The sequence below is a fragment of the Hermetia illucens genome, chromosome 4 (assembly GCF_905115235.1).
Source record: "Hermetia illucens chromosome 4, iHerIll2.2.curated.20191125, whole genome shotgun sequence".
NCBI classification, from domain to species: Eukaryota; Metazoa; Arthropoda; class Insecta; order Diptera; family Stratiomyidae; genus Hermetia; species Hermetia illucens.
The window spans coordinates 82,536,154-82,563,947 of record NC_051852.1 but is presented as its reverse complement, the minus strand read 5'-3'; the positions used below and the strand labels follow the sequence as shown (position 1 = coordinate 82,563,947).

The 27,794-nt window shown below is 37.6% G+C and overlaps 1 protein-coding gene across 5 annotated transcripts in view; it reads left to right on the top strand.

Moving 5' to 3' along the window:
* LOC119653442 overlaps nucleotides 1–12,859 on the top strand; it is a 130,688-nt gene extending 117,829 nt beyond the window's left edge. For 4 of the 5 annotated variants that reach the window (XM_038058031.1, XM_038058030.1, XM_038058033.1 and 1 more), the window contains 9 exons: nucleotides 2,803–3,037; nucleotides 3,098–3,294; nucleotides 3,447–3,665; nucleotides 3,722–3,915; nucleotides 4,498–4,744; nucleotides 4,803–4,981; nucleotides 5,037–5,259; nucleotides 11,380–11,611; nucleotides 11,713–12,859. In XM_038058031.1, coding sequence (XP_037913959.1) covers nucleotides 2,803–3,037; nucleotides 3,098–3,294; nucleotides 3,447–3,665; nucleotides 3,722–3,915; nucleotides 4,498–4,744; nucleotides 4,803–4,981; nucleotides 5,037–5,259; nucleotides 11,380–11,611; nucleotides 11,713–12,100 — 2,114 coding nt within the window. In that variant the 3' untranslated portion in view covers nucleotides 12,101–12,859. The remainder of the gene's footprint in view (nucleotides 1–2,802; nucleotides 3,038–3,097; nucleotides 3,295–3,446; nucleotides 3,666–3,721; nucleotides 3,916–4,497; nucleotides 4,745–4,802; nucleotides 4,982–5,036; nucleotides 5,260–11,379; nucleotides 11,612–11,712) is intronic. The other variant, XM_038058032.1, reaches the window with a different exon arrangement.
* The last annotated feature ends 14,935 nt before the right edge of the window (nucleotides 12,860–27,794 follow it).

Below are 27,794 nucleotides of genomic sequence, written 5' to 3'. Positions count from 1 at the left end.
CCACCTTTACAATACGCGATTTCACTGAAGACGAATTACAAATTGAACTTAAAATCCAGAAGAAGATTCACCCGATATTCAATTATGTAATTCTGCCTATTATTTGCTTGGATGAACTCCTGATGCATGGCCATGTATCAATAGCCGCGACACCTGTAATTGCTGGGACAGGTTTGAATGTTCGTGTAGTTTTTTGCTATTACTGATTTCGCGCGTACGTTTTTCCCGGCTGACATTCACTTATATATTGTCTGTGGGCTTCTGTTTCGTGGTCCTGCTTTGCATCCATCGTTGACCCAGTTGTTTCGTTTGCGCGTATCAGTAATCGTATTTCGTGTTCAACTACACTTTTGACTGTAGCTTTAATATTGGTCCAACTGTCGTTGATTTGTTCATCCGAGAATTTACGTAAAAGTGAATTTATTTCCTTTTTCAGAGATGATATATAAAAATTGTTTGGATGAAATTTGATTTTATTATTCAATCCTTCGAGGGATACGGCGATTATAGCGGTCACACAATCTTTCGATATTATTTTTATGGTGCGGTTTGTCTTTAGCCTCAAAATAGGTCTCAAATTTGGCGATTATATCTTCATCGGCGCTAACTTTCTTTCTAGCGAGCATTCTCTTGAGGTTTGAGAACAGGAAAAAGTCGCTGGGGAGCAGATCTCGAGAATATGGTGGATGCGGAAGCAATTCGAAGCCCAATTCATGTAATTTTGCCATCATTTCATTGATTTGAGACATGATGTATTGTCTGAATGAAACAACACTTCTCCAAATGGGGTCATTTGCCAATAGCTAATAACGCTATGTAATAGTCGCTATAGATGGTTTTTCCCTTCTCAAGATAGTAGATGAATATTATACCATGCGCATCCCAGAGTACTGATGCGATAGACTTGCCAGTCGTCTTTGCATGCTTTGGGGTCGGTTCACCACGTCTAGTCCACTCAGATGACGATCGTTTTGACTATGGTGTCGTCCATTGTCACATAACGGGTCATAAGTTCGGGGTTTTTTATGGGGGAAGAGCTTCAAACGCTGCTCAGATTCGTTAACAGGTTATTGTTTTTGGTCGATTGTGAACTCGCGCGGCACTCACTTTGAACAAAGCTTTCGCTTACCTGAATATTCATACACGATAGGTCCAACACCTTCCTCTGATATCTGTAGAGCCTCAGCTATCTCGATCAGCTTCACTGTGCGGTCATCTAAAATTATTTTGAAAACTTTTTTATGTTCTCGTCGGTAACAGCCTCTTTGGGGCATGCTTCGTCCTCGGTGTTCATTTCGCCTCGTAAACTTAGCAAACCACTTGTGAATGGTTCATTTTCTTTGTGCAAAGTTCACATAATGTTTATCAAGCCAAATCTTGATTTCAACAGTATTTTTTGTGCCAAAAGCAATACTTTATTAACACACGAAATTCCTTTTTATTCATTTTTTCCAAACTAACAAAAGTTGCTTCACTCAAAATGCTCTATCCCACAAACTAATAGTCCGACAGTTATCAAATTGGTACACGTGTCTTTTGAAGGTTGGAGTTAACTGAAAATCATATGGATTTGATACTGCTAGTGCCATCTTTGTGTTAGCTTACGAACTTTTTAGTCTTACGGTACACCTGCGCTATAGGTTTCTTGCAAAACCTGTATCGAAGATTATGAAAGAATCATGTTTAGCGCCTCGCAACCTGCATACATCAAATATGCTAGTCGCCCATCATTTTGTCAGCACTCAGTTGATTTGATTAAAGGTCTGGCCATCCGGTGATGACCAAGATTTTTTAAGAATACGAAGTTGTGGGATGTGGGATGAATGATGTATCTGTCTATTATCATTACTCCTACTCCAATCTGTAGCCACCCGTTGTTCCCCGATGCGTTGTCTTATTACTAACTTTACCAGGCGATTATCCCCAATCAAATTCTAACATCATGCTGTGGCATCGAATCGTATAGCCGCTCTAGGTTACTATAAAAAATATACCCTACTGTTTCGTCTTTATCTGCCATTGGAACATGTTGATGCGCAAGGCTACAGCTTGGGGCTTCAATATTTTTATCAACTAAAAATGGGAAGGCACGTCTTATGTATTAGCAATCCACCAGCTTCATTGTGGTAATACAAAAGCCAAACCGTTTGACGACGATGTTGCACCGCTATCGTAATTTGGCTCCACTTGCAGGGATCGACTCATTTTTAGAATCTGTGTGTATTAGTTTATGTCAACATTTGTACATGTTTCAAACCATTATTAGTACCTGGCAATCATCTGAACAGCATGTAAGATCAGCCAATTGTCATTTGCGAGCTGGCGGGACGGAAGACTTTTGAGTTTCAATCCTAGATCTAAACTCTTCTTTCTTCGATGTTCGACTAGGTATTATAGATAGTTGAATACTGGCGGCATTGGAAGTTCAGGATCTAGCTTGCACTGCCGCCAATATTCAATTATCTACGACATCAACTCTTCTCACATTGATTTTGCAGAAAATGTGACAAATGACACACGCTAAATGACGATGAAATGTGTCATTTCGTAGTTTCTATTTTCGCCTTTATTAAAATGATGTTCATTAAAGGAGTTATGTTCTTTCCCATTAAGCAAATTTAGCTGGATTTGTTTTATATGTAACTCTCGTATCACTCAGATGTAAGATTAAGGTCATCAACAGTTGAAAAGCATTGTATAATGTGTACAATAAATCTCTGTTGGTTAATAGATTGATATGAAACAAAAAAAAATCACTTTTCAACAAACTAATATCACAATTTAACCATTCCACTATTGTAGGCTTTGGATTCGGTATGATTTACTTACCCGCTGTCGTTGCCGTGGGGTACTATTTTGAAACAAAACGATCTCTTGCCACCGGCATAGCGGTATGCGGTTCAGGCTTCGGTACTTTTGCGTTTGCACCACTAGCCACGTATTTATTACAAGTTTTTGATTGGAAAAATTCATTACTTATTTTCGCTGGGCTTATTCTAAACTGCGCTGTTTTTGGTGCTATGATGAGGCCTCTCACGTAAGTATTTTATCCCACGGAGTAGCGAGCCATACATCTTTCAATGCGATTTGATTATAGGTATCCAAAAGAAAAGAAGGTTAAACCATTGATGCAGCGAATGTATGAGGAAAAAAGGCTCCAACTAGAACGTGGTTCGATAGGAGGATCCTACTTTATGGTACAACTTCCTGACGGCACGATGGAAAAAAGAATGAAGATGCCAATTAATGCTGATCCAGGTGTACATTCTAGTCTTGCTTTGGATCAATTAGCTGGTGAGTATTTATATGAGTGCAGTCATTGGCGACTATTCTGGGTGGTCGGGATTTATATAACTCTTCATTGAAAATTTGATGAAAGGCCATAATCTATGAATTTTTATTTAAGTTTAAACTCTCAAAATTGAATAGCGTTGAATATATTTCAGCCCAACAAAGCGGTACACTGCAACCTGTTTCAACATTGCCGACAATTACGGAAGCCAAGGTTGTCGATGCGCGTAATCCGCAAGATGCAAATAGTCAATTAGATTCGAAGCGGCCTCCACGACGAACACATCGAAGCTCTGAGGGTGATACTGCCGAAAACGATACAAAAAATATGCCAAGAAATGCATCGCAGCCTGCGTTTACTTCACATCAACAAGGTAACGCTCGTTTATTGTGTTTATGAGTCTTTTATCTGATTGTATTTCTTCATTAGGTCTTCCGAAAAATGGTTCCGTTCCAACATTTGACAGAGTCCGCAAAACGTCTCAAACGTACAAACCAACATTATCTGCTATACGCTCATCGTCGCGTGGTAATGTTGGCAGCAATGGCGATGTACGTAGATCATTATTAGATTTAAAAAAAACTGCAAGTTCCGCCGGCAGCCGATTAAATTCCGACGACACCGTTAGTAAAACAAAAAATTCACCGTCACAAAAAGAAACATTTTTGTCTCGTATATTGGCTTGACAATTGATCATTTGTTGCTTTATTTCAAATTTCTCATTATTTTGCCTCTAGGCCTATCTTTAATTTTCAAAACAGTACAAACGTATATAATACCCTTTCAGTTCTTTTTAATTTATATAATACTTCGGTCTTTTATAATTCTTCTGTTCGTAATATCGGTATGTTTGGCTGCGGTATCTATACATTTTGTATTATTGGGAGTTTCAATGCTTACTATGACAACTCTTCACATAGGTGGGTGGTGTCAAAGTGGACACTTGTCGTAGTCAGCATTGAAGCCCGCCAAATATTCGTAGTATTAGCTCGTAAAAATTAGTTAATGTCTTTTATCTAACACTAAGTATAGATTTTCTAGATGTAGCTAACCACATTGTACAGTCGAAAGGTGGATTCACGTGATAAACTGTGATTTGAGTGTGAAGATAAATTAGATATACAAAGTGCCAAACTAAATAGGAGCGTGAATCCGCCTTAATCTGATCTGGTGAACCCACGTTTAACATAAATTCTTCCTTTTAGGATTCGGAAACTATGTTCACCTCAAAAGTTTCACTATCTACACGTACAGATAGTGGATCGAAAATGGTACGTCCATTATCTCGTAAGGATATTTTCTACTCGGGCTCTGTTACAAATTTGCCGTTGTATCAATCGCAAAAATCTCTCACAAATTATCGAAATTCGGTAGTGTCATTAACAAAATATGAAAAGAGTATGCGTGATGTGCGACCTGATCCATTAGCTGAAATTGAGAAGGGTCGTGAAAGTGAGTGGCTTTGTTCTAACTTCCATGCTCATGGACTAATCTTTGACTTTGGTTGCAGACTATGATCTCTGTCCATGCTTTACGTTACCTGAATCCTTCAAATCAGCTCTGGGAGCGATGTTGGATGTAAGTTTACTTAAGGATGCAGTCTTTATGATGATCGGAATTTCGAATGTGTTCGGTATGGCTGGCCTATATGTTCCATTCGTGTATTTAGTCGATGCAGCGGTGTTAGATGTGAGTTGCTCGCGATTTTTTTTTTTTCGTATAATTATAGATTTTTTATTCGCAGGGTATTGATGAAGGCCAAGCTTCATTGCTCTTATCTATTATTGGTGTAACGAATACAGTCGGAAGGGTTGCATTTGGTTATATTGCTGATTTTCCAAAAGTCGATTCGTTATTGCTCAATAATATCTGTTTACTGATATCAACAATTGCTGTAGGCTTAACACCATTTTGTAAATCGTATGCTGCATACGTCACCATGGCCATATTTTTCGGAATCGCTGTGTGTAAGTATATTCTGATTCACTATAAACATATAAAATCTAAACGCCTACGTTTTTGGAAAAGATTTCAAGGCAAGTGGTAATCAAATTGATTCAGCAAAATTTGAAGATTTCCAAAGGAAATTTGTACAAAAGATAAAAATAACGTTTCTTCTCAGGATAAAGAACGTTCAAGTCCACTGATAAATGCCTACGAAAATTCTGGTGGCGTAGAGAAACAATAATATATTACTTTATGGTCCGAGATCCCGTATAATATGCGGTGAAATTCCGCCTCTTATGGAAGAAGTGGCGTAGTCATTCTTCATCTTCTGCATCATATAGCTCTAGCGATCATGTTGTCAGCCATGTTGGGATATTAAGTTCCCTTGCATGATATAAACTGCCAATATGTGACCTATTTATCCTCACTTCCATCTTCTCATCAGCACGCTTACGTATGACGATGAAGTTCTTGATTGATACGACGCAGACATACGTTGATGAAAGCTTGAAGCTTAAGGGGGTCATCCCGTGTGAAGGCCTCTTTTTTTGGCTTTTTTAGAAATTTTTTGTGAAGAACTGGATAAATATATTAATACATATTTTTCATCATAGATTTATTAACATTTTGAGCGTGCATAGTAATTTTTCCAGCCCGATCGATTATTGAAATACAGAGCAATTTATATCCCCATCTCCAAAAATGGTGGTTTTCTGCTACCACGCTAGAGGACGCTGTGCTTATTTTAATGAAAAAATGTAAACGCCATTTTAACGTACAGACCTAATTACAATCCGCAAACTAGGATTATTAAAAAATATTAAAAGCTAAATATTTGGTGCCGTCTTTATGAATAAAAAAACTACTGAATGAATTGCAATTATCCTAGTTTGCGGATTGTAGAAATATGTTCTGAATAAGTCGTGAAAATTTCAAAGAATTTCGCTGGATAGATTTTGGGCTATGGTGGCAGCCGATTTTCAATATGCAGTTTCCAGAAAAACTGCGATTTTCAACCATAAAATCTTAACTGACCGTTAATCTCCTATACCTACCCATAAACCTTAGGTTTCTTCAAGAAACACATGTAAAGCCTTGGCTTCAATTCTTATGATTTTAGCGAAGTGATTCGAACGTCATTTGGACCGATAAATACGGAGTTTATTACGGCGATCGACATAAATCTGGCATGTGACTTATCACGTGTTTAACACTATAATTTCCGAACGACTCGGAATATCCAAAAATCACTTTGCCCATATATTCTACACTATATCTAGATACAATTGATGCCAAAAAAATCGATTCCGCGGATCCAACACACGGGATGACCCTCTTAAATACAGTAGCGGCTGCTCTGCATACGCTACTTTCGTATAGCCCCACAGCGAAACAACTTTAATCCTTAATTACTCACCTGGAACTTGAGGACACTTGTGGTCACTTTGGGTCTATTTTACCCAGTTTTTATAAAATGTATAAAAAAAATTAGGAATGGTTTCAATTAAAACAAAATAGCAACACGAAACTCACTTATTTATAAAACATTTATTTAATGTGTAAATTATTCTTCATGATCAAAAAATTACTTTTTACACATTAGAAATATAATACTACAAAAACGTTGAAAATTTGTTGAAATGAAACTAGAAACTTTTAAATGATTCACATCTTACAACTTGAGCATAGAATACTTGAATGCATTTTACAAGTTTTTTTTCACATTGGACAAAATTGTATTATACTTTGTGTCATTGGTACTTGGACATAGGTAGCACCGCCTACGCTTGCTGACTCTATTGTTGACTCTGTGATCAGTTTTAGGTTCTTGGAGATCCATTATGACAACTCTAGGAGCTGCTAAATACAAGGAAATTTTTAATTTTATATTTGGTTGAACAACAACTGATGACCTGGATTTTTAATAAATTACCTACGATGGAATTTACTATTACTTTGCTTATTAAGGGGGTTAAACTAGGTAGGAGTTTTTCCCATTCACTTTCACTAAATGGAAAAAAAGGCTAACGGCCACTTTTTTGTCCTGCGACCAACATTATAATTCGCACAAAGTTGATCGTTTTAGATGACGCCCCCGTTTGTCGGCTTATTATAAGTTCGGGTTTTTTACTCCCAGCTGATGTTTCAAGTGCAGCAGTATGCAAGGTGGATAACAACATGACAGGCTAATTTTTTAGGGGCATACTATTCCATTGTGATTCACCAAAGTTGAATCCCGTTAAACATGAAGTTTCGGCACAATTTTTTTTTAAAGTTCCAACTAATCATAGATTTGTTTTTAGCAAAGACATTGCTACTGGTACACTAGTGTCCCCATTGTCAGTGGTAACTTTTCTACCTCTCTCTTTTATTGGTTCTACAAGTCGATGAACAACTTCGTTGGGATTAGCTTTCAGGTCGCGTTCCACAATAGATTTCAAGTTTGGTCAAATAAAAGTTCTGACTACCATCCATGACTTTTATGCCATACCTTAGGGTTTATTAGGTAAATATTGCTGAAAGGGGTACCTCCCACGAAAAGGAATCAGTTGTTCATCTATTGTGATCGATTCTCCTGGACAGTAAATTGCTTTAAATTTTTACCTTGAAGTGGTGATCATCTCACGCACAGCAGCTGGCTTATGAAACTCTATTCTTTCAAGCCTAGTATCAGTTTTAGCGAATCTTAAGCATCGTAATAAAAACAAAAATCTATTGTAAGACATTGTAACTGAAAATACTGATTAACCATCCTTACTTCATAAATCGTTTAAGTTAACATAATTCCTGACAAAAAAAAAGTAAACCTTTTGTTGCTTTCATTTAGTCTTTATCAGTATTCCTAGCATCCACCTTTACAATTGGTCTTAATCTTGTCACTGTACATGTTGGTGTACAAGACCAAGATCAGTAATATCTGGAAAAATATTAAACAAGTCGGCAAACCGGAAGCTGGACGCTTCAGGTATGAAAGGTTTTGTGTATTTCTTAGTACGCAGCATGTAATGTATGCATATATTATGTGAAAATATCCACTTTTGGGTGATATTGTCATTCATAGTCTTAAATTTGCAAAGAAGGGAGAACGACGTATTATAACTTTGTTAGTAATAGTGCGATTTCCACCAAACTTGGTGAGATCATCCTCTGTGTTACACCCTATATTGTTTCGAAATAGGTGCTAGCATGAACTTAAGGGGATTTTGCAGCCAATTATTAAAAATCATAGTAATATACTAATATTAACTTCATTTGTACAGATATCAGTATGGAAGGTATTTCGGAGCCCAGGCACCATATATGGCAGCCTTCTGTTTTTTTCAGATTTTTCGGTTGGGTAGTTTCTGAGAATGGCTCCCTTAAAGAAATGATCAGTTTCAACCCCCCGCACTCCCACATTTCTAACAAATGTCAAAACTAAGACCGGTTTCAAAAAGTAATAACCGAGACCTTTAATTTGATACCCCACATGACTATATTTGATGAAAAAAAATTTACATCGCCCTTTTGCATGTATGGGGATCCCCCTTTAAATTCGCCGTAAAAGTATGTAACTCACTGTATGCGTGAGCGTTCACAGTTCCCAGCTTTCTGCGAAATTTGGTGTCAATCGCTGTGACCGTCTCCGGGAAAAATGCGTGTAACGGACAGACAGACAGTAGACCGATTTTAATAAGGTTTGTGTTTACACAAAACTTTAAAAAGTTGCTGTGTCATTTTCGGTTATCCTCAAAACTATTTCGCACGTCTTGCAATTCAGTCAATATGTCTTTGTTTTTAATACGGGAATTTATGCGAAGTGGAGTTTTGCTCCATTTAATTGACTTGTTTTTTGTCCAGTGATAACATTTTGTCAGTTCAAAGCCATAATCATCTTCGCCCGAATGTTCTTGAGTTAAGTCTCTGCCATGGACGCTTTCCTTTTCGTAATCGTCTTCTTCGGCGTCTTCCCCGAGGGAGTAGTCATTAATCAAAGTGTCCTCTTGACTGTTCCATCTAAGTTCCTCTAACAACTTCCATTCTTTGAATAACATTAACGTTCACGTAAATTAAGTTAGAATGAAATTTTCCATTTTTATTAATTAGTTTAGCATTCAATAATAATCATAGATTTATAGTAACTATTACAAATTCAATAGTAATTGTTTAAACAAATGTTCTCACTTCGGGTCTCAATTGGGAACTCTTTCGTACGCAGCCACTCATCTCAGTCCACAAACGGAAATTCACTAGAACACAGCCGATGGTTTCGGGTCACTATTAGTCAAATCGGGTTAATTTTTCGTATTCAACCTTCTCTTATGGAATCTGTAAGACCACTGAAAGGGGGAGGGTATTGCATAATATTGGATGAACCGAAAAATGAAGGGTGGGGTTATCGGGTTATATTGACTTGAGGTGAGTAATTAAGGGTTAATTAGATATTGGTATTGAGATAGCTTTGTTTCCAAATTGTAAACAGAACAATAAAGATGGATTTAGTTCTGTCAGTGGTTGGATCGACATCAAGTTCAGTGCCACTGTCGGCAGAAATAACACTTCCTACAATACAGACAAACAAACTATTAAACACCTTCGATACTCTGCCCGGTAATGCAAATAGGAATAATTTGATAAATTGTCAGACTGAAAACCTTAGTCTTGTGGATGTTTACCTTCCGTGCGATTTTGTTTGTTTCTTCAACCCTAGAGTCATTTGAAGAAGGTTTATTTCTTGGTGTTCGAGTGAGCAGATGTGACTAATACTGTCGAGGTATTTTAGCATTGAACCCTTCCACGTCTGTCAGCCAAAGCAGCGTGAAGGGCGTCACAGATGACGAGAAGAAGTATCACTGACAAAATGCAACCCTGCGGGACTCCACCTTAAATTTCAAATTCCTCCGAGATTTCACCTCGAAACTATCAGTTTTTCTTCATCTCCTGCTCAGAACATTCCAGATACAGACACATCCCCTTTTGATGTTGTTGGAAACTTTTTCGAAATCAATGAACAGCAGGTGGAAAGGTGAAACTTCACAAATTGCGCCATATTGAACCGAAAGGTGTTAATGATGTGGATACAGGAGAATCCAGAACGGGCCAAGGTGATTTTTGATGCGTTCAAAAAGTGTTGTTGTACATTAGAGGTTTATTCTCGGAAACTATTAAAACAAAAAATCTGAAGAAGTCATGAAGCTGCCTTTGTATGATATCTGGGCCTTACAATATTCTTCATACAGACGTCTGTTCAAATTAATTAACTGGAAGCTGCCCTAGAATCTTACGATGGGCCGCGTTATTATTGACAAGGCTATACAGTGTGCTTAGCCGAACACAGTTTTTATTAGTATAAAGTAAAGCAGAAGCGCAATGATAAAGTAAATATACAAGTTTTTTATTTAATAATAAAATATACTATCGCTTAAAAAATACATGCTCCAATTTGAAGCAAAACAGAAATGAAAGCAATTTTCCGAAATATGGTTTGTCGGCGGTGTATTTTTATGTTTCCTGCAAATTTGAAGTGGAAATGCCGTATGTGTTTCCCAATTTTAAGAAATTTTGTATCACTTCCTCAGATCTATTAATTGGGCGACAAATTTTTCAATTTGAAAATCCAGTTTCTTGTAAAACCATGATTTGGCTTTTTTCCACTTCTTCTAGGAGGTTTTCCTTTCCATTTTAGTATTCCTCTTTTTTCAATGAAATTATTAACTTGAAATAATCTTGAGGAATTAGTTTCCTCGAAATATTTACAAAACACTGAGAATTGAATTCTCCGGCAGGATGCTTAAAATGGCATTGCGGCTAAGCAAATTTCGCGCTTAAAAAGTGACATCTAATGCACATATTGAAATTGGAATACTCTTATATTGCACTTACCATATGAAAGGTAGGCTTCAGAACATAGTGTTTTCTGTTGACTCCTTGGTGGAGTATAGGACATCCGACTAAGCAAATTTCGCGCACGTAGTATGTGTATATACATCATGAGCTACGTATAAATGGAGCAATGTTGTACTCAATTATTCTTACATCAGAAAAACAGAAACCAATTCATACCTGACGAGTAAAACTTGAAGGGTCAAAGACCCTTTTGGCTTTACACACACACTGTTTGGGAAACATTCTAATGGTATTTTCGCTATTCAATCTTTCAGCTGGCTACATTTCACTCACATCTATCATTCTTGTCGATTTACTTGGCCTGGATAAGTTAACAAACGCATTTGGTCTACTCATTCTGTTCAGAGGATTTGCCACAATCATTGGATCGCCTCTGGCGGGAGCTGTTTATGATGCGACACAAACTTATACAATTCCGTTCTATATGGCTTCGGCAGCTTTTGCCATATCTACCTTGACTAGTTTTCTAGCACCCGCTTTAAAACGGTAAGTTTGGGTGCACAATTGCAATGGCAATGTCGTGATGCTCGAAATTATAATTATCCTGAAAAAATACTGATAACGATTTTGAATATTTAATATTGCAGCTGCACAAAACCAAATGAAGTACCTGTCCACATGGAAACGCTTACACCTATTGATGAAGAGCCGGCTGAGGATTTAGCGGACGATGATCAGCCAATTACAATGATACCAAAAATCGTACAAACTTTACCTAGTCCTCAAGGTGATGGCCCAAAATCCCCTACTTCAGTATCATCAGTGCGAAACGTTAGTGGCGATCAAAATGACCTGAAAAACACCCAAAAAGATGAAGCTGAAAGCAATAATTCAACGAATACAAAGTCAACTGCTGTAAATGCACCTAGTTCAAACACAACATCATCACCCACAAATTCTCCATCTTCAAATAATCCGAAAAGCAATGGAACACCAGGAGACAAAGAAGTTAGTCAAATTGAATCAGTTTTGTAAATGAAAGAATAAGATCAATAATGTGCGGGAAATTTCATGACTTTCCGCGAACATTCAAATTCTGTTCAAAGCAAAGAACGAGAAGGTAGAAGAAAAGTTCAATTTGTTACGTTAAATTTATTTTTTTATTAATATTATTTGCTAATCAATGAAAATTATTTTAAATTAACTCTTCATTGTTGTTGCTTTCATTTCTTAAGATAGGGGAAAGTTTGAACAAAACTGAACAAAAATTCATTCAGGTGGAGAACTGAGAGGGGAAAACTATTGCCATAAAATACAGCGATCGCTTTCATCGTCATGAATAGAAAGATATATATATATGTGAACTTGTATATTTATTAGGAATTATGAGAAGAAAAAAAGGAAACGAAAGATGGAAACGGTGAAAAGATCTCGACTTGTAAAGTTTTCGATAGAATTGTAATTTGTATAGATAGAAATGAAGATGAATGATGCCATGATGGTATTGAAAAGGTGGAAGACGGTTTCCACAGTGGAACACGCACACATTATATCTAGAAAAGAAAATTTTGTAAATTTTAATAATTATTGTATAATTATTATTATTTGTTTTTATTATGATTATTATTGCTCTCGTTGATAACTATTAAGATTAAAGATATATTACTACAAGCTGTTTGTATGGAAAAATAGATACATTTTTTCTATCATTAATGCTAAGACCGCAGTATTAGCCTGAATAAGTGATGAAAAACTGACAACTTAGGTCAATTTGTATAAAACAACTTAGACGTCTTCTTGTTTTTTCTTCTGTTTGTGTTTCGAATGATATCACGTCCCTTTTGAGATGTCAGGAATTTGAATTCGTTCGTTTTCTGAAAACTTTTTTCCGACGTTAATTCTCTTCTAATATTATTTATATTATATAACTGTATTTCAATTTGATATTCTCTCTGCATCGGGGCAGAATGATGTGTACATTTGGAACTCATTTATGGATCAGGTACTTAGGAGGTTCCCAATCTTTACAGAACAGAGACAATCTTTTCAGCATTTCGCATTCAAATGCTGTCGTTCGCCTTTTATTCATTCGTATCATTTATATCTATCTTCAAAAAATTCGCATATTTTTGTTTTGTCCAATATATCTAACAGATAGATCAAAAGATTTGTACCACAAAGTGAATGTGTTTTAATAATGGCTTATCTAGGCTACACTGTAGAGTGACAACTCAGTGCAGCCTTGTGGACATATTTTGAATTTATATTTAAACCTGAAATGGTTTAAATATTCCGAACGGATTTTCTTAATTATTTTGTGAGTTGTCTTTAGCAAAGAAAGAGATATGCTTTGTATCAATTCAGCCAATGCGCCTTTTGGTGGTAGGTTAAAATGCTCCTATTTCTTCTGACAACATCCATTTCACTATTATGCCTACTTTTAGAGCTTTGAGTGGAGCATCGCGTTATAAAATTGATTTATTGTCTCCCATAATTAATTAACTTTTTTGCACGCAATACACTTAAAAACATGGACATGCCTTCGCATTATTCCCCATATATGTGAAAGGTAGTTGTTTTTTTGGGTTACAATTGATTAATTTTGCTTTCGTTTATTTCTGGCGGTACGGTGTCTGCTGCACTTTTGACACGAAATTTGGGAAAGGGGAAATTAAACGGTTAGAAACTGGCCACTCATTTCAAGGACTCATTCCCTGAAACTACCCACTTAAAAAAAATATGAAAAAATCCTAGGGATGCCTATATGCGACGTCTGAATTTCAAACACTCTTCCGATGGGCGTCGTATTACATATTATCTATTATAACGCTACATCCTTCTAACCTCTGCTTGTGAAATCACCGACTATTGAGACATAAAATGTTAGTATCACATTAAATTTAATAGTCTCACATGTGTGACACATGAATTGAATAGCCGGACTTGTACAAATGGAACCATCATCCAACTAAATATTCTTACATTCCTACTTACAAATCAATAAAATCTTTCAAAACCTAAAGCGCCAAGCATCCGATTTCCGACTTGTTGATAGTTTTGGACTTAAGCTTTAACTTATGATCGTGTTGAAAAACATAATCGCGGAGCGATTCTTGATGACTTTGAGGTAACTTTATAATTTGAAAAATTTGTATTCCAATTTTTCAACAATGCTGCTAAAGTCATCCGGCCTCAGAGTGAAACACCTCCAAATCATAATGTTATCCCCTCCAAATCTAACCGTATCGGTCAGCTGCAGTTGTCCAATCCAGTTGTTCTCAAGCGAATTGAAACCTTTTTTTAAATATTCTACTGCTGACGTTGACCTTGAAAATTCAATTCAACCAAGGGGAGTTGAATTGTCTGTGAACTGATGCTTAAATTAAGCCTCATTTTAATTTTTGATGCAAGTAAGTGTGTATTCAAAATTCTAGAATGCACACTGAAACCTATGATCATCCGCTTATAAAGTCGATTAAAATTCAAGAAAAACCATTAGTGCGCAAAAAGGGGAATATATTTCTCATAAAAGCGATATTTACTATTTCACTAATCGAAGTACAGTAAGTACAGCGAGTTCATAAATGAATAACATTCAGAGGAATATCGAGGTATATTGCAGACTTCATGTGTAATTTTTCAAAATACATTGAAAATTCGAAATGGTAGTGGTGTTCCCCAAATGGGAAAATATTAGAACACTGTTGCAAAATTTTCAAACCGTTCGGTGACGTTAGAATTTTCGACTTGTAGCGAGTAGTGTCAGTATAAGGTTAGCCCAAATTCTGTTGTATGTGGTTTTATATTAGATACGACTGATTTCTTCTTTCTAAGTTGCTTGGATGAGTGGTTGCTGGTGGTAACTTGCCGGGTTATTCACAATAAACATTTTTTTCTGCAATCCTGTTCTTAAAAGCAAAAATTATGAATAGCATAAGGCTGTCGTACGTCATTGGTGGCAGTAAAATTGGTATCGTGATTTGACGTCGGATACCAGTTGACTCAGCTGTGAATGAGCACCTGAGTCAAATCGGGTAAGAATCTCGAGCGAGCGCAATGCTAACCACATTGCCTCCAATAGGGTACTGTAATCGTGTAGTGTACCGTTACCGTCTTGAATGAAGTGCTTTAACACACTTCAAGGCCCTGACCTATTTGGATCGTTGCGCCAACGGTTGTTATTATTAATTTTGAAATTCGACTAAAAATTAATTTTCATAAAGTTTAATGTTTTCAACAATCCCTCAGAAGAAAGGAATGTGATCTTTCTTGATCATATTAAATTATTAAACGGATTTATGCTATGTGCAGCACGAGAATATATAGATGACTAATTTTCGAAGAGCCATATGTGTACCTGTCGTTGTAGCTTATCAAACCACACTTTTGTAGTGCGCTTACTACAAGCATATGTATTATTTTGGTTTTCCAAAAATACGTGAATCACAATTGCTTCTGTGCTTGACTACAATTAGTTTGAATAAGAAATCCTGAATGTGAACAAGAACTCAAAGTGTCAGCTTCTAAATTTTTCAAAAATACAAGCTTTCCACGTATGGGTGTTTACTTTCGTTGTTCTCCGAAAATTGCATAAAGGGATTAAACGGCGTAGTCATGAACCCATCGAGGAGGTAGCGATGTTAAACTGCTTGAGAGCTTCCTTTGTTCAAATATCTAAGAGAATATAGATGAACAACAACAACAATTTTCTTCTCATGATAAAACAGTTAGTCGAAGAAGTTAAGTCGACATATACTAGTAGTAACGCTAATCAATGGAGTGTGCACTGAGTCCTGAAGAACTATCATAGCAAACCTCCTTCCCATGGATGTGTGCATAATTTCTTTTGTTTTTTTTAAGTCTTAGAGATTTAGAAAAAAAGTATTTCAATATTAACCCTAATACATAGTCTCCTTCGGTTTCCAACGGTGTGGTAGCAACAAAATCTCCTTTTTTGTGAAATTCCGATAACTTGTGTGAGGAGAAATGCGGAAGTGCGTTTTCGTTAAAATTTAAATTATTGTATAAGAAGCGGAAGAAGTAAAAATCTAAAGAGGCTAGGTCGGGGGAGTATTTGGGTTGTGGCAGCTGCCGCCAACCTAACTCTTCAATGCGTTTCTGAGTGAGTGCGGCAATAAAAAGCCTAGTGTTGTCTCGGTAAAATATTACGTTGTCTCTATTACTTCAGGGTTGGACGTTTTTTGGGCGTAACATACTTCCGCTGTTAACACTTTCCTGTGTCAAATCCATCGAATATTTCACCAAATACAATAAGACCCTGGGAGAGTGAAATCCTGCTTTTGATGTCGGTGCTTCGTTCTTCTTGCAAACGGTTTTGAGGCGTTTAACACTTTTGTAAAAAATTCAATACCGGCCCGAGTGGTCAGGGGCAATTGATTTTTACACGAAATTCGGTAGAAACTTTGGAACGGGGAGCTTCCATACATGCATTGAATTATATAGCTACATGTTGAATGTAGGAGACTGGGAGGGGCGGGGACTTCAAAGAAGGGTGGAATCTTTTTTGTACTGGGTAAGACCATATGGGGTATCAAATGAAAGGTCGCGATAAATACGTTCTGGAACAGATATTAGTTTTGATTTTGATTGAAACGTGGAAATGGGTTAATTACTTGAAGGATCCATTCTCAGAAACTAACCTCGGTCTAAAAACACCCTACGTCACGATATATAATAAATTTAACAATAATATATTCCATTTTTTTTTAGAAAACCAGGAAACTTTTTTGAACGATCGTTATATCATCTTAAAGTGTATATATTCAACAACTTTCAGTAATTTATTTATTGAAAAATATTATACAGTTTAATTTTATTTTCATGTTTTGCGTTGGTCAAAATTGTTTGGAACTAGATCACATCCGCCCAAAAAGTCGATGAATTTAGTTAAATTACAGTTTTATCGAAGGATTTAAAAAAAATATGCATTTTTCACAAAATGGTGGACAGTTAAAGTTAATGGTTCGATTTTTCACAAAAAATTATCGTCTTTCGATAATAAAACGGTTATTTTTTATAAAAAAATCGAACATTTTCTCGTTTTGAACAAGCCTTTTGGGTTTCAAAAAGATTGATTCGTTAGTTTTCGAGTAATTGTGGTCATCGGGTTCAAACATGTTATTTGTAGAAAAACGCGTTTAAAGTTTCAACTTCAGGTAGTTTACGGAACGAGTCCTTCTTTTTCAACGATCATATCTCAATTTTATTAGGATCGACTTGAAATTTCAAAAAGGTATTCTTCTTAGATAGTTATTCTTTGATTTTTTTTTGCAAAGCTACGATTGGGGTTCACTCCTTAATATAGGATTTAATATGAAGTATACAAGGAAGTTGTTAACAAAGTTATAGAAGATCAAATTTGCGTCTTTCGCATCAAATTACTACTTTCTAATAGGTAAATTGTCAGTTTCACATCTAATTGAATATCGCGTAATCTTCTTACATAAAACACCTTTAATTCCTGAAGCACCTGGCTTCTGGTTTCCGACTTGTCTCTAAGTGTTTTAGCATTTCGCCTGGTAGCAGATGCTGAGAATTTGAGAATGAAGTTCCGCACATTGTCAAATGATATTTGTGGTATCCTCAGTATCCTTCTATGGTAGTTTAGCCTACAGTGACCTCTATTTTTGATCCGCTTTGCTTCATATGTTTCCATAACAACCTGGAACTATTTAATTACTGGAAAGCTCATCCGGTATATGATTTTTTTTTGCTGAATGTTATTACAATAAACCCTTCCCAATTCCACTAAAAAATTCTGCTGTTTTCCTAACTAGTTCATCCTCTTCTTCATTGCTCTCTATCAAATCAGTAGTGACAATGATTTCTGATAATAACATTTGGAAGTCCATCCAAAAAAAATCATTTATATGAAAGTGAGGGGGATTTGCGTCATAAATAAACGTGATAAATTTGTAATCATGATGCTGAAGTTCTCATTACGAGTAGCTGACTTTCTGGGGGTAAGGAGTTTGTGATTCTTGTAGGATACTAGTGAACGTGTTTTGTATTGATGATATTTGATCCCGCGATAACAAATACCAACAAATTATATTTTCATAGCGATAAATGAAAAAAATCGAAAATGATCAATTCAATTAAAGAACGTCAGTTGTATTTTTGCCGTTATCTTCATGGAAGACGCAGACAGCAGTATTTCGAAATGCTCAAGAATGCTTTGGTTTTCCATTTGTATCATAATTTTGATTTCAACTTCTCATCAAATCAAAGTTGCAAATGTAGAATATGTTAACTAGATATGATGATAATGCCCCGAGTAAGAATACTAAATACAAGAGTAACTAACTGGCGCGTGGCCAAAAATACTATGTAGTGCATGTGATGCATATGATTCATGTCTTTGTGTTTCGATGATGCCTAGATGGTTTCCTTGCGCGCGTGATTCGAGGACCGCGTACATGAGTGATGCTTTTCTCCATCATACAAATTCAAGCAATGCGTCGGGAGACAAATCTGCTGTATGAAGTCTTCCTGGCCCAGAGTAATCTTGAATATGTTTAAAAAATTAAATTGGAGTTCGCGCTCACTTTGCTATTCGGCGATGTTTAGATATCCGTTCCAAACAATCGACTCTATAAAACAATGAAACCTATTTGTGGTCTGCTACCTAAATTCCTGTCATCTCAAGAAAGCATTTTTTTAATTATAATTCAATTGTAGAATATTTTTAACTTTGCATCAAAGTTATCTCTTTAATGAAATTTTGTACTATACATTTATCTTTTTCAATAACATTAATAAATGGCAAAGAATCCAAGAGAGTTCCATGTGTGAAAATCGTCTGATATATTTTCTAAAAAGAACTCATATAATTATTGCTCATACTTCGATTAGGATGCATTCTGATGTTCATTGAAAGGAAGGTGTTCTGATTAGTGTTTTTTAATTTATTCTACTAGAAAATTATGCATTAATATCCACGATTTAACATTCAAAGTTTATTTAATTAATTTAAAAAATCCGAACTTATGTCAGCCATATAATCTTTTATTGATAAATAATTGCTATTCGAATGACCACCCTAATCGAAGGTTGATCAATTTGTGATGAACATTATTTTGAATTGTTTGTTTGTTGGTATGTAAGCTTTGGAAAACTTTCGACAGCAGCAAACAAATGACTCGAGGGAAGTAATTTTGAAAATGTCTAAATGCTTCACGTTCTATTAACATGAAGTACCCAAGTAAATAAAGAGAAACTAACACTAGCATCTACTTACAAAATCTCCTGTTGACTAGTTTTGTTAATTTATTTTTTATAAAAAACTATACACATAAAATGCAAAATATCACAAACCATTAGTATGACACAAACTCGCCAATTGAATCAAATATTTAACAAAATGCAGAGATAAAATCGTATGCTTCATTCAAATAGCCGTTACACTTAGCTGCTTTTGGTCAAGCGAAAGCAAAAGCTATATGAAATCGCAAAAATTGTGAAATATCTTGCAAATAACCAAAGTTTTTTCTCACAGTAGATATAATCGATTATGGAAGCATTGATTTGAAATTGCAATAATTATAAATGCCAACAACAATGCCTGGAATTTGAAGGCAAAGGCGAGAAACATAGATTGCTTCAAGAAATGTAGCAAGCAAAGAGGATTTCAATAACAAAAGGCGCAAGCAAATACTAGATAAATTTGTTTTCAACGGAGACAGAAAAGATAAATGCAAATTCAACAAAGGAAGACAACCTAAAAGTTAAAAAAAAAAATTAGCATACGTTAAAAACGCAACTAAACGATAAAAAAGGAATAACTCGAGGAGTGTTTTGTGAACGGCTGATTCATTCTCTCACAATAGTGTCAGTTAAGAATTGAGCACTATTGATTGTAAGTACATATACCTAGTATAGATGCTGATTATAAAAAGGGAATAAAAAAATCAATTCACAAAGCTAACATTTCGTTAAATTAATAAAATTAATTATATTAACGTCAATGTGTCGATTATATTGTTTGTTCAAGGTGGTAAAATTAAGAGACAAATAATGTGACTTTGTGTGTTATGATTATAGTTTACGAAATTCATTTATAAGACCAGAGATATAGATCCTGTTTTATACATTCACTTAATTCTTTGTTTTATATTGCATGTAGCAGTGATTTTCGTGTCATTATGATAGAATTAGTAACATTTCGAATGTGGAAAACAATAAAGAACGGAAAGAGTACTCCCCTGATTTTCACTTCTGCCCGGCTGTTGTCAATATCTGTTATTGCTTTCGCTTTACCTGTTGTTTTCGGTTTGTTTTCTAATTACTGAAGGGATGTATAATCTACCGAAACTTTTCAATGGCGATATTGAAAAAGATTCCAAAAAGCATGTGGCGCTTTTACGTCTCCAAAATTTGTCTCCCTGAATCACAGCCAACTTTGTTAATGTACTTTGACTTTTCCATCTGCTTTCATAAATTATTACTATTATTCTGTTCAGGGAAAGCCGCACCGCGTCTTTAAAGAACTATTGTGCCCCTTTTACTGGTTATAGTGTACCTATTGATCATACAGGGTGCGGTAGCATAACTTTCTTTTTTCAAAACTCAATAAAAACTATTGTATGCAGCGGAAAATATTTATTTATTTTTAATAATGTACGTACATGTCTAAAGTTTTTATTTACATTGTTTTGAAGATCAAATCTGTTAGGTGACGTCCCCCATTCTCCATACATTGCGTAAACCGATTTCTGGCGTTTGTCGTGACTCTTGTTAGCATAGCAGGTGTTATGTTGGCAATTTCTTCTTGGATGTTGGTCTTCAAATCTTGTAGGGCTCTTGGACGGTTCACATAAACACGGGATTTCAAAAAACCCCATAGAAAAAAATCACAAGGGGACAAATCGGCAGAGCGTGCCGGCCATTCCAAATCACCTCTAATTGAGATAAGGCGCTCTGGAAAGTGTTCCCTCAAAACAGCCATCGATGCTCTTGAAGTGTGTGCTGTTGCACCGTCTTGTTGGAACCAAGTGTCCCCCAAATCCAAATTTTCTAGCCGTGGGAAAAAAATTCTGTAGCATGTTTACATACCGGTCCGAATTCACTGTCACTGTAACCTCATTTTCCTCAAAAAACTAGGGACCAATAATTCCAGCTGAGGAAATTGCACACCACACTGTGACTTTGGGTGAATGCAAAGGCTTTTGATGCAATTCTCGAGGGTTGGTGTCAGCCCGGTAGCGCATGTTTTGTTTGTTAACCGACCCACACAAAGGCTAAATTAAAGCGATTCCGAAATGCACGCTGTGTTGCAATAACCGAACATCCGCTTGAAAAGTAAACCTCAACGGCAAAGCCACGCTCCTCACTATTCCAAAGCATGATGGCGACTGAACCGTGTCGGGACAAAACTTTACAGTATCCCCTCTTGAACGAGACCACTAGCGCTCCGCTATGACATCAACTAACTGAGTGGCGCGCATTTTAAAAAAGGAAGTTATGCTGCCGCACCCTGTAGTATATCAAGCAGGCCTATAACCGTCAAGAACTTTAGTATGTTTCCTACTTCCAGATCTTTCAGCTTTGCATCTGGTATTAAGTGGTCTCCCAGATGCCTCGACCTACTTTGCACAAGTGCCGGACACTGTCCCAGGATGTGTATAGAGGTTTCGCCATACTCCTCACAAAACCTGCAGGTAGTGTCCGTAGATATCCCTAGCTCCCTTCCCACTATGATTCGGAGGTTCTTTTTGGTGAGGTTTAAGCAATCCTTTGTGCATATGGGTTCGTGTCCCCCAATAAGCACCCTGGACTGCTCCATCCCTGGTAGGCCCGCCCAGTATAGTTCCCTCAACCGTTCCTCTTCATTTCTTAGATTCGTAGCCATAAAACCGTCTCCGATTCCACAGAAAGGTGCTGGCCCGTGTAAAGGCGTCCCTGCTCCCTTCTTGGATAGTTCATCCGCTGCCTCGTTGCCTTCCAACCCAGCATGGCCTGGAACCCAGAGTATCCAGACCTTGTTGGACGAGCCGAGTGTATTCAGTCTCTCAAGGCATTCCCATACCAGTTCAGAGTTCACCAAGTTGGACCTAAATGTCTTGATCGTTGCTTGGCTATCGGTGAGAATAGCTATGTTCTGTCCCCTGTAGTTTCTTTGCAGATTAAAGGAGGCACATTTGTCTATGACATATATTTCCGCCTGGAATATGCTAGTGTACCTGCCCATTGGCTCAAAGTACATTTTCTTTGGACCAATGACACCGGCACCTGCTCCCTCTGCGGTGAGGGATCCTTCAGTGTACCAAGTAATCAGCTGCTGGTTTAAGCCGTATGTCGGAGCCACGCTCTCCCAGTTTGCCTTGTTACTCCAACGTGTTTCAAACTTCTTATCCAAGTGAAACCTCGTTGTCATATTATCCCTTGGTATCAGTAATTCGGGATACCGCCTATCTTCCTTCGATTTAGGCTGCTCTCCGCCTCACTCATACTACCGGCCATCCTGAATATTACCTCCTTGCTTGCATCTGTATGTGCAGATGGAGAGGGGTTAATCCCAGAAGGCCCTCCCTCCACTGATACACACGCAAGCCAGCCTTTGGAGCTTATGTAATTCAAGTCATCAGAGCCCTCGTGGCTTTCCGACATGTGTATTCCAGAGTAATTTTTGGTCCAGCGTAATTCCCAAATATTTGACCTAATTTTTATAAATTACATATATGAGTAAAAAAAGTTGTCTGTCGAGAAAACTTCTGCCAATTTTTACAGCAATGACATAGTGTTTATTTCAATTTTTGTACACGCCGAGGATTACAAAGTTAAAAACCACTTCTACCTCTGAGTTATCGTGAGGATGAAGTTGTCTTTGTTGACTACATGTTAATGTAGAAAAGCGCCAGGTGATAGTTTTGGATAGATTCAAAAAATTATGTCTTCGATTTACAATTGTCGTACATCCTCTAATCTCTATATCATATGTCCAAAAGAATGGTTGCAGACTCTGTTATAGATTAAAAAATTGTAAATCTACTATTAAGTTACATTATCTTCTTATCTATCTATATCGGTCGAGTGTTGGTATTCCTTGAGCACAGTTGTATGCCTAGTGCGTCTCAGTTGATCATTGAATGTAATTTTATTGGCGAGAATATCAACACTAATAACACCACTGATAACATCTAAAGTAAAACAGGCACAAAGTAACGTTCTTCTAGAGAACAGTGTCATTAGATCTAATAGACTTAGTAGGTACCCATAAGGTGGAAGGTTATGGAAATCTACCGGGTTGTGAAGTTCTCTCAGTGCGAAAAGCGAATAGACTCAAATCTGTCGCGGTGATACTTATGAGCTGGGTACCAGACTAAGCAAACATATTTAAGTACAGGCCACACAAGTGTTATATATAAGGTTTTTGTGACCCAGATGTTTTTAAACTTCTTTTCACGTCTCCTAATGAAACCGAGCTGCTTATTAGCCATTGATAGTACTTTGTCATACTGTGAATTGAAATGGATTTTGTTGTCTAAAACCATGCCAAGATCATTGATATGATCAACTCTAATTAGTTCGACATTGTTAAGATAGTAGGAGTTATTATTTATTATATTTTTCCAGGAAAAGCCTATCATCTGGCACTATTCTACATTAAGATGTAAATTATTATCGTTGCACCACTGCTCAAGGGATTGGAGCTTAGATTGAAGAAAGGATACATCAGAGAGTGTGTGGATGGTATCAGCATAGAAAAGATGGGGGATATCCGGCAACAATCGTGACAGGTTGGATATGAATATATTAAAGAGAAGGGGATCCAAATTGCTACCCTGCGGAACTCAAGAAGATACGAAGACACTTTTAGATATATTACCTTCATATTTGAAGAATTGAGTTCGATTAAGAAGAAAACAGTGAAGCCAATTAAGAACTGGACCGATTATACCAAAGTTGTATACTTTGTTAATTAATTTTTGATGGTCGACCCTGTCAAAAGCCTTATAGCCGTATAGATTGTATCTGGTTGATATCCCTTTTCCATTTCACAGAGTACGTCAGAAACAAGGATTATGAGGTTTAAAGTAGTCGATCTGCCCCTTCGAAGCCCGTGTTGTTGTTCGTTGAGAAGAGGGTCGACAATGGGCGTGAGTTTGTTACAAACCAATTTCTCGAAAAGTTTAGGGATTGTTGACAAAATAGCGATCCGCCGGCTCTGCAAGTGTGTTACGTTTCTTTATTCTGGGCACATGAATATTGATGTCGTGGAAAATGATCTTGTAGAAGGAAGATATGGATACATCTAGATCTAGCGGTGACAGAGAGGTTGCCCAATCTACAGTATCTAGATAATTTTCAATGCTTCCATGGCCAGCATTTAAAAAATCATATACAATTTGATTATTGTACTATTGAGGAAGACAAAAATTTTTTAGATGAAAGTTCAACTGTAAGGGTGAAATGATGAGATGTAGATGACAAAAGGTTCTCGGCGTCAATACTTGGACCGATTACTACTTCGTCATAAAAATTGGTGAAGATCTTATCTAACCATTTGCCATTTTGGTTAGAAGTCGGAATAACCAGCTGTAAATCATTGCCGTAAAATGCACTGATGAGGTTGAAATCCATTGTGTCTAGGAGGTTAATTGGTAGAAAACGATTATCATTTTCGTCGACAGTAACCCTTATGTTCGGACGATTGAAGTCTCCAAGAACATTAATTTTGTCTTCTTCGTTTAAGGAATCGGTGACGGAAGAAATAGTGCAATATACGTCGCTATAAATGGCATCGTTAGAGCAGGGGGTACATAAACAACGTCAACATACAGATAATGTTTGTAGAGCGGAACTTTGACAAAGGTATGTTCAAAAGCATTACTACAGTTGTTTGTAACAAGTTCACTTGAAAATGGGCTATGAATGGCGATAAGAACAACTCCTCCCTTAGTAAGGCCGGTGTGGAGGTAATTGCGGTCAGTTCGACAAATTGTCCAATAGCAATCCAGGATTTCATCATTTTTAAAAGTCATTCAGCCAAGTTTCAGTTGTAGCGAGTATGTTGACATGGCAAGATTTAGCGTCAAGGAAGAGTTTATTTATTTTCCTTCTCATGCCGCTGTAGTTATGATAGATAAATTTGCGTAGCATTGAGGGGCGATTTGTTGTTAGGAATAATATTTTTTCTGGTCGTCACGTAACTTTTGTAAGCGGGAAATGTGTTTTGAGTTAACGAAAAACCGATAAGTTTCGAGATCACATTTGACCTGGTCGTGAGTCATACCAAGTTCTTCATGATAACGGTTAAAGAAGTTTCGCAATGAATCGCCGTTGATCCGCAGACCCTCTTGTTGGATTAATACTTTGAGGTTTGTTTTTTTTTGGAGTAGAGTAGGTGAATGCGTTTACGCACAGAGTGTTGGACTCCCGCAACACCACGCTGGCGGACTACCAACTAAACACCCCCCTGTGATCAGAGAACTAGCCTGGAACCGTTTGACATATTACTTCGGGGTAGTCCTCTCGCTCTTCCGACTTTGGGAGCCTTCAAGTCAGGGAATTCCTTTCACCAACGGGAGGGGAGGGGAGGAAGAGAGTTATTGCTAGTTCAGGGAACCCCTTACCGTGCGATCCCTCCGCCGGTCGAGTTCAATCTTCTTCGTAATAAGAAGAGTCCGAACATAATGCGCAATACGATTCCAGCTGCCAGCGCTCTTCAGCATTTCTCTGACAATGTTGTCTGCACAGAGCTCCCCTGCGTTTGTATAAAACTGCTGGCGGAGGCCGTCCCACCCCTCGCAAGAGAAGAAGGTGTGTTCAGCATCGTTCGACACTAATCGTAGAGGTGAGTACCTTCTCGAATTTATTCTTAGCAATAAGTTAGAAATATACAACATAGGGAACACTCCAACATTTGTGACCAGCACCAGATAAGAGGTACTAGATATAACTTTAGGAAATACCAGGCGGGATGGTCAGGAATTGGAGGGTGTCGGATGAACCCTCAATGTCTGATCACAGGATAATCAGATTCGACATTGAGGGTAACTCCGAAATAAAAAGAATAATAAGGAATCCCAAGAGAAGGGATTTGGAATCCTACACAACGCACCTGAGCAACAACATTGCTCACCTTCAAGGGGGCGGTGACATCAGGAGCGAATTGGAATTAGAAACGGTGGTGGAAAACCTCAACACAATCGTCATTGACGCATATGACGCCAGCTGTCCGGCCAAGACAGTCAAGTCATCAAGGGATGTACCATGGTGGAACAAGAACCTAGCCAGAATGAGAACAGAGGTACGAAAACTCTTTAACCGGGCAAAACAAACCGGGGACTGGCGGAGGTATAAAAATGCATTAACTGCGTATAGCAACGCGATCAGAGAAGCGAAACGGAGCAGCTTTAGGGAATTCTGTGAAGGGATTGAACAGATCACAGAAGCAACCAGGCTGTACAAGGCTGTAGCCAAAGACGGGGGAATATCCTCTGTCTGCTTGAAAAAGGAAGATGGGACATTCACCGAGAATGAAGAGGACAGGGTACACTTGCTTCTCAGAACTCATTTCCCGGGGTCTTACCCCTCGGCGGCAGGTGACAACAATCTGTCTGACACCCCAACAACGAATAAAAGGGGAAGGAAAGAGAGCTGGAAACTAGCAAAAGAGGTATGCTCAGAAGCTAGGCTAAGATGGGCAGTGGGAACTTTAAAACCAATGAAATCTCCCGGAGTAGATGGCAGTTTCCCAGCACTTATTCAGAGAGGCCTAGGATTATCTTAGAGTCTCTTCTGAGGGTGGTAAGAGGGAGCATAGCACTGGGTTACATACCAAGGGCATGGAGACGGGCAAAAGTGGTCTTTATTCCGAAAGCGGGTAAAAAGGATCCTTTTCACCCTAAATCTTTCAGACCAATCTGCCTAACATCGTTCGTACTCAAAACGGAGGAGAAGGTCATAGACAACTATATTAGAACTAACGTTCTTAAGCGTAATCCCCTACATCATTGTCAACACGCTTACCGGGCAGGACGGTAAACTGAAACTGCTCTGTATCAGCTGACAGAGGTACTACGGGACGCCATAGAAACAAAACGAAATTGCACTGTGCGCGTTTTTGGATATCGAAGGAGCATTCGACAACACATCGCACACAGAGATACAAGATGCCCTGAGCCGCAAAGGAGTGGGAAACACCCTGGCACTCTGGATGGCCAAAATGCTAGAAAGCAGACAAATAGAGGTACAAGCAAGTACAAATTCTATTATCATGGACACCACTCAAGGCTGTCCACAGGGTGGAGTACTATCGCCGCTGATGTGGAGTATGGTAGTGGATGAACTCCTGGACGTGTTGACTAATACTGGAATACAAGTCCAGGGCTACGCGGACGACATTGTTCTAATCTGTAGGGGCAAATATGAAGATACCCTATGTGATAGAATCCAAATTGGATTAAGGGTTACTAGTGCCTGGTGCAGGAAGGTGGGAATGCGGATCAAATCAACCAAAACCACCATAGTACCATTCACTAGGAGGCGTAAGCTGGATCACCTGAAAGCCATAACATTACATGATATGGAGGTGAAACGAAAAACAGAGGTCAAATATTTGGGAATCACGTTAGACCAAAAATTACTCTAGAAGACACATGTCGGAAACACTTGTCGGAAAGCCACGAGGGCTCTGATGATTTGTAGATCCATAGCAGGAAAAAAATGGGGTTGCAGCCCGATGATACTACTTTGGATATATACT